General features: G+C 34.8%; 3 protein-coding genes across 3 annotated transcripts; 2 read left to right on the top strand and 1 right to left on the bottom strand.

The window, feature by feature from the left end:
• Positions 1–618, top strand: LOC108917363 (cytochrome c oxidase assembly factor 4 homolog, mitochondrial). Its single transcript, XM_018723915.1, has 2 exons — positions 1–427; positions 484–618. The coding sequence occupies exons 1-2, from the start codon at positions 338–340 to the stop codon at positions 589–591; spliced, it is 198 nt and encodes a 65-aa protein (XP_018579431.1). The 5' UTR covers positions 1–337; the 3' UTR covers positions 592–618.
• Positions 619–625: 7 nt separating this feature from the next.
• Positions 626–1101, top strand: LOC108917362 (peptidyl-tRNA hydrolase 2, mitochondrial-like). The gene has a single exon (XM_018723914.1). The coding sequence runs from the start codon at positions 645–647 to the stop codon at positions 1038–1040; it is 396 nt and encodes a 131-aa protein (XP_018579430.1). The 5' UTR covers positions 626–644; the 3' UTR covers positions 1041–1101.
• Positions 1102–4716: 3615 nt separating this feature from the next.
• LOC108917479 (integral membrane protein GPR180) lies at positions 4717–7787 on the bottom strand. Its single transcript, XM_018724099.2, has 5 exons — positions 7134–7787; positions 6230–6635; positions 6036–6173; positions 5674–5929; positions 4717–5616 (listed from the first exon to the last, which is right to left on the bottom strand). The coding sequence occupies exons 1-5, from the start codon at positions 7607–7609 to the stop codon at positions 5378–5380; spliced, it is 1515 nt and encodes a 504-aa protein (XP_018579615.1). The 5' UTR covers positions 7610–7787; the 3' UTR covers positions 4717–5377.
• Positions 7788–7812: the final 25 nt, after the last annotated feature.

The raw sequence follows: 7812 nt of genomic DNA, 5'->3' as shown, positions 1-7812 counted from the left end.
TAGTATTAGTACTATTAGTAGCCTCTGGGTCTACAACAATATGACACTGACAAACTGACCGGTATGGATTTAACGGTCCGTCTTTACCACGGTCTGTGTATGGTGTGTATGGATATGACAATTGTTTCTGTGATCTGTGATGATATGACATATGTGAGATGCATTTGTTTTTCTCAAATGTTGCAACGTTAGCGTCATCTATCGGAATATTAACTATAGACATTTTGTAAAATCTAACATAACCTATTTTTTTTTAATACTTTGGGTAAGTTTTCGAGTTTGAGCAGTTTTAATTAAAAAAAAAAATGTAATATATGAACACAATTTGAATCCCAAAATGTCATCTCATGGAAACCAAGAAATTACAGATCCTGTTGAACAGATGCTTAAGAAGACAGGCTGCATTGACTTGCATTATAAAGTGCAGGTTTGTCCGATTTATTTATACATTTCTGAGGAAATTATATTAGAATCATTTATTAGGAATGCATAGCAGATACCAAAGACTGGAGAAAGTGCCAGGATCCTGTGGCTGACTTTAAGAAATGTATGGAACAATATCAAGAAAAAAGATTAAAAGAATCGGTGTAGCGTGCTGTAGTTATTTGCTTAGTTGGCTTAAACAATTAAATCTTTTGATAAAGATGTTTATTAGTTTGGTTAAAAAGGTAGCAGGTTTTAACACGACAAAAATGATTATTATAATCCGCACAGATTTACAAATGGGACGTGGCAAAATTGCATCGCAAGCTGCTCATGCCGCTGTACTGTTATATCAATCTTCAATAGAAAACAGTAATCCATGCTTACAGACATGGTTGAGGTGTGGACAGCCAAAAGTAGTTCTTAAAATTGATACAAATTGTGACAGTGCACTATTAAATATATACGAAGAAGCTCTAGCCAGTCATCTAAATGTTTGTAGAGTGCATGACGCTGGGAAAACTCAAGTGGTAGAAGGAACATTAACGGCAGTAGGAATAGGGCCAAATAAAGTGGAAGAAATAGACAAAATAACGAGTGATCTTAAATTGTTATAGTTTTTATTTGTGTTATATAAGAATATTTCTATTTGTTAACATTAAAAATCTCTGAAATCGATCGATGTGACTTGATATTAAATTGACACACTTAAGACACAAAAAACTAGTGAAAATTTTAATATTATAGGCTTGTTCTGACAATTATTTTTAAATAGTCGCAGCGGTTTTATTTTACTATTTGAGTAATTTAGAAGTGCCATGTTTGCTTGCAATTTTATTTTGGAGAATAAGCCTATAAAATTTACAGAAATACTTGAAGTGAATGGATTACAATTTTACACATTAAAACAAAAAATTTAAAGATCTTTAACAATTCGATTTACAGATTTTTACGTTTAGTATTCCCGAAATAAAAAAAAATTCTATATTCAGAAAACCCTTCATAATTAACAATCCAATAACAAAACATCTAAGAAGAAAGCACAAACCCTTCAATCGAACCGTTGTAACTCAACAATGCCAACCAATTTGTAACGTAAACCATCCAACATTAGGGTTACAATTAAAAATATGGTACAGACAATGAAATGGAAATACTACAGCCCTAACTTAATATTTTTCCCATTCCTTTCAAAACAAGGCTGACTGTGTCTGAAAGTTTACGAAATTACACTAGACAACTATTTAATCAACAAAATTAAATAAAACGTCATCTGGATTGTATAAAAGTACAAATAACGTTTCCTTCCAATTTCTGAGGTACTTTTGTACTTGGCACTATTAGAAACATATTTATACAAAATAAAAATCAGCAAATTTGTCCCTAAAATAAATGTATTACATACTTAACAAGTAAATCACATAAAAAAATAAATTGAGCAATACTGAAGTTAGGAAAACACACTCATAATCACATTTAGAATCCTGCTGTGTAGAAGGTGATCCGCAACTCTTTTATTGCTATTTATTTCCTTCGCACATTTAAGTAGTGCATACGTAAAAAGCATAAATAGAATATGCAGGTAAAAGGATAATTGACAAATATGATCTTGATTATGACTGACTGGGGATTAAAATCTTACAAATTTAATAGAAAGGAAAAACTAGACTGTTTTACCAACAGCGTTCCCAAACCAAGGCCTCATCGTTACCTGTTTGATAAAATTTTTTCCCAGCTTGGGAAAATATTTGTATTGCCTGGAAGGCTGATTTTAGCCGCTCGTATCTTGCCCTCTTAATTCGAAAGAGCCTATTTGCACAAAATTTGAACCAGAAAGTCTACTGTTATGGTTTTTAGTTATGCTATCGCTATTTTATAAATTGATAAAGACAATAATTTAATTTTTTATAAACCGCTGAACTTCATAAGTAGATTAAATTTCTGATAGGTACCAGTGGCGTTTCGTGACATTGAGAATAGGTGAAGCATATTCATTGACTAAAAAAAAAGCGCCGCAGGAGAAAATTTTAAAATTTTCAAGGTCAAACGGCTTTAAATGAATCTGGAAACTTTTATTTGCATTTGCAATATTACCGCAAAACTGACGTTCGTGAGAAGGATTTTCAGTTAGATTTTATAAAAAATAGAAATATTAGTTCGGCTTGTGGACTTCTGCGAACATTAAAGTACACCGTACATGTATGTTCCAAAGAAGCTTTGTGGTTACAAGAATACGCGTGACGTTCCCAAAATTGTTAAATCCCTCCTTATTTCATGCGCCCGATTTTACACCTACAATTAAACACGTCATACAGAAAAGTTTTTTTAAATAAACATTTCCACACAGCACAGAAATTTTAGTTGAAGCAGTGCGTCACCTGACGAGCCACCATAGGTACTTCTTCCCAAGTTATGATTGAAAGGCGCAACAATAACTCAATTTATAAGAAATTTGCAGATATGCACTTTTGAATTCACAGAGAGACCTACCTTGACAGGAAAATAATTCGTCCTGCCTAAAGTTTTCACCTGGCTATGGTCCTGAAATTATCCTCTGAAAAAGCAACCAAAAAAAATTTTATAGAGTAATTTTTTCTAATCATTTCCCGTTTGATAACGACTACTATAAATTTATGACCTTATACTACGTTCACTTTACATATTCCAACGAAGTAAACGATGCATTTAACAAAGCGGAAATGTCTCTTGGAGTATAAAACTCGAAAATATGGCCTTCGAGGCCTTGCGAAGGAACATACGGCATGTCCTTTGTAGGAAAGAACGAATGAAGTGCTATGCTCGAATAAAATTCGGCTCAGGAAAGCGGCGGGATAGTCACTTTAGGATACATATATACAAGCTAGAGCTTGTAGATAGTCCGGTCTGCCGAGGATGTGACTTGAAGAGTGCCCAGGATTTGCACGTAGTAGAATGACGCTCCTGGGAAAACCCTCTTTGGAACTCACGGAGCCGAGAGAAGTGTCGTCGATACAAAACATCACACTCTTATCAGTTCAACTTTTTTACCTGTTTTGCTTTAAACGAGATAATATTGTCTCGTCTTGTCTTGTCGAGACAATAACCCGTAAAATCATCACAAAGTCAATTGAATTCCAATTCGTGAAAAGGGTTTATACAATTGCTGGAATAGTGGAAATAATTAGTTTGTTCTACAAGAATAATGACTGTGCACGACAGGCAGCACAAATTTTTAATGATCGTCATCCTGACAAAAACGCTTCGCATCGGTACGTCCTGGATTTAGTGCAAAAATTTTCTGAAATTGGATCGGTTGCAAACAGAAAGCATCAACGTGAACAGGTCATACGTAATGAGGGTAATCAGGTAGCTGTCCTGGGTCACATGGCAATGGAACCAAATTTGAGTCTCAGGAAACTTGCAAGTACCTCAGTATTGGAAAATGACAATGCTTTGCCAGAAGAGGATGCGTCGTTTCAGTAGGATGGTCCACCACATTATACCGTGCGTGATTTTCTTAATCAGCACTTTGCAAATTACTGGATATGACACAGAGATTCAATCGAGTGGCCTCCTAGATTGCCAGATCTAACGTCCTTAGACTTTTTTTCAACAGGGACACTTAAAGTCGAAAATTTATGCAACACGTCTGAACTCACTTGAGGATTGTTTGTAGGCTTGCGTGGCTGTCGTTAATGGTTGAATGATTTCCGGGCTGGTTGCCACGTCGTCGATTTACAACTCTTGACGTTTCGAGAGACATATCGCTCTCTTCTTCAGAAGTGAAACTGAGAGTGAAACAGAGGTGAAGAGTAACTTCTGAAGAAGAGAGCAATATGTCTTTCGAAACGTCAAGAGTTGTAAATCGACGACGTGGAAGCCAGCCCAGATATCATTCAACCACTCACTTGAGAACCAAATTGTTGAAGAATGTCGTCAGATAACGGTCGAAATGCTTCGAAATGTTCGTTCGGGAGTGGAGTAAAGAAGATTTTGTACTTTGTTAAAAGAACAAAGCTACTTGCTGATTCGAAAACCACTTCTCAAGAGAAAGACTATCCATTTCTTCATGACACTTTTTTCAGGGACTTTCACTATTTGTGTGAACCACCAATCAGTCAAATCACAAAACGAAAACTATTATTTGATGTGAAATAGGAATCTGTATTAGTTTTTTGGTCGATCCATTTTGACCAATAGTTTCGTAGACGCCTGCTTGATCATTGTTTATTTCACCGGAATATGTAAATAGTGTAATAATTTGGGCCCCGAAGCAACAAATCGCGAGTTAAACTAATGGAAAAACTATCTATATCTGTGCCAATATATTTATTCTCAATGTGAACATCAAGAGGTTACTATATATACATTTTTAATCCTTAATAATATGTAATATACAATATTTACACAGCTTAACACGTAGAGTAATATTTTACTTTTGTATTAAAATAAATTACGCATTTTTTATTTTACCAAATTGCAGATTTTAAGTCGACATGATCTACTACGAAAAAAGTTCAAACTTGTGAGCAAAATCATTCCTTAAAAAAAATACTCCAATCCCCTCAAACTAAAGTTTTATATTTTGTTTTCAAAACTTAAAATATCACCCTAAATGTTACGAGCTACCCCCAGTTTAACCATATCCTCTATTTTAAAATATAAACAGTTAAAAAAAATAAAACCTCATCTTACTACTAAAACGGCAAATAAGCCTCCTTGTAAAAACAAGACTTAAATACCTAAGCGTGATTTCTCGACAAACAACTTTGCCGTAACTTCCCACCCACGTCCTACCCCCCGATAATCAAAAGTGAAGCAATTCCTAAAATACTTTGTTCAATGCGATCGCAGACAGTTAAAATTTATCACAACACACGAATTACTCTGTCACACTTTCAAACTTAGCCTAACTCTCTCATATTATAAAGTACCGAATCATAAGATCAACGTCATATACAAAATCCCTTTGGATTTATGCGTTTGAAGGCTTGTTCTTGGGCGGGTCGTCGTACCTACAGATGTCTAGCGAGCTCATGCTGCTCAGTGACGTGTAGGAATTGTTAACAATGTGAGGGGCTTCGTTGAATTCATCCAGCTCTTCCAGATCCGCTGAAGAAGGCCCCTTTAACAGGAAATACTGCTCGGATCGTGTGGGCCACAACAGGTGAGCCATCACGCAATAAGCAAAACAATCGGCCGAATATGTGATACCTGAAACGGTTAAAGTAAGTAGTCTATGAAGAATTGCTCGACAGACAAATCACTCACCTAACAGTAGCTTGAACCTCCACAAAGCGGACACGTGGAGCGCTATCAACGCTAAAATGGGCAAATATATAAACCACACTAGACTCGAAGCACCAAAATGCAAGAGGAAATTCAACTTCTGAGTATTATGCTCGTAAAACATTGTAGTGCGCAACTCGTACAAAAACCAAACCATGATCAGAGATCTAAAAACTATTATTAGCCAACCTGGCCAGGTTTGGTATTCGTCTATGTCTTCTATTATGTCTACCTCAGTCTGAAAATCATAATAGTGTCGATGCGTAACTTGTAATAAACAAACAATCTATATTTTACGGAGAAACCTTAGGATTAAATAAATCGACAAAAAAAAAATAACATACCAGGTTCCAAACGTACAGCAAAATATGTACGATTCCGTAACACAGCCAAATTGCAAACACTAGAGGCTTCCAAGTAAGTTCAAGCCTAGTAACTGCCCATCCTTTGGCAAGCAAGAGAAGTAGGAGCATAAAAGATGTCTGGAAATAAGAGATACGTTTTAGCAAAGCTTCAAGCGTTAAAAACACTGTCTTACCCTAGACAAGATATCAAAAATGTCCCCAGTCAAAGCTATTTTAGGGTATCCTTGTCCATCGAGGGCATATTTCAGATTATGTATCAAAATAAGGCATAGCGCTATAAAATCCAGCAACAGACTGGCTGTGAACAGTTTTGTTACGGGATGTTTTTGAGCTTTAACAGCATGACATTGCAAGGGGACTAGTACCATATAGCACAACCAAAACAGGAGATAGAGTTCCAGTGTATTTTGTCTATCGAAGGAGAACTGGTATGTTAATGTACTGTAGGCAGAATTGTTAGGATTACCATTAACTAGCCAAATGTCATATTCTATTTCGTAGGGAGTGTGGCTCTCGTAATAACGCCACTGGCATGATGTGCTGTTGTGGTAACATGCTACCATCGATACATACCAAAACCTAAAATAAAGTACGTAGTAAAAATAAAAACAAATTTCTTACTACTTTTTTTTGTTTAACTAAATAATTAGACTGATTGAAATATTATTTTAATTAACGGTTTAACTGTGACGGCAAAATTGAATTAAAAAATATAAAGCATACCATTATTACGGTTAGGTATTGATTTTTAATCAGCGTTTAAATGAAATATTACTCAATAAGTGAAAGTTTTCTTGAATCTATTTAAAATCAATTACATGCTATAATTTAAGTGCTACTAAAACATTTTCCGCCAAGATTTTATCAGCTTATAAACAACCAATCACGATATTAGAGGAATTTTAGTTTATCTGGATAATCAGTGGCGTTAATAACATTTTTATCTGTGATACTAGTCAAATATGCTATATTAATCCATATGTCAAAACCAAATAACTTGATTAGTCTAATGTACACAGTGTTTAGCTACTGCATACTATGCCAATATAAATATGAATATATAAAAAACTATCTTACGAAGGTTGTTTGAAATCCTGTATGACATATGTAAACTGATGATTTTTCACTACGTTCCAGGGATTGTCTTCATTTTCACACAGTTCTCCTTTGGGGCATGGAATTTTTCTTAAGTAGTCCTTTCCCTTTGGGCTACATTTAGGATCGAATGCTGTTGTATTCAGATTACCAAACATAAGATTACATGCCTGGTGTTTGTCATTTACAAATCTGTTTTTATAATACTCTAAGAAATATAATCTGTCCAATACTGCCAAAGTAATCGAATCCGGGAAGTGATGTTTGGATGTAATATTTCCAAAAATATATCCATGTGTAGCATCAGCTTGATGTCGATCTGTTTTTTGAAATCCAAATTTAATTAGGAATTTGAAAAATTCATTTGATTTAAAGGTTCCTTTCAAATGAGTACACTGACATTCTTGAAATAAACAGTAAAGCAACACCACATTCGCTATTATAAATTTTTTAAACATTATTGTTCGAAAAACTGTAATTTTTGCATTGTAGACATATAACAAAACACGCACCACGCACACTAGTCAAATCACAAAAACCACAAAACGTCACGACTAATTACTTCAGGATTCAGAGAATTTCCACACCACAGTTCAATTCCAATATTTTCACTGGTTCGACTTTACTTAATCCTTGATCCATTTTACTTTGCTTGATTGAA

This window comes from Anoplophora glabripennis, unplaced genomic scaffold (genome assembly GCF_000390285.2).
Source record: "Anoplophora glabripennis isolate ALB-LARVAE unplaced genomic scaffold, Agla_2.0 scaffold4, whole genome shotgun sequence".
NCBI classification, from domain to species: Eukaryota; Metazoa; Arthropoda; class Insecta; order Coleoptera; family Cerambycidae; genus Anoplophora; species Anoplophora glabripennis.
Note: the sequence above shows the minus strand (reverse complement) of the source record. Positions and strands in the feature narration are given on the sequence as shown.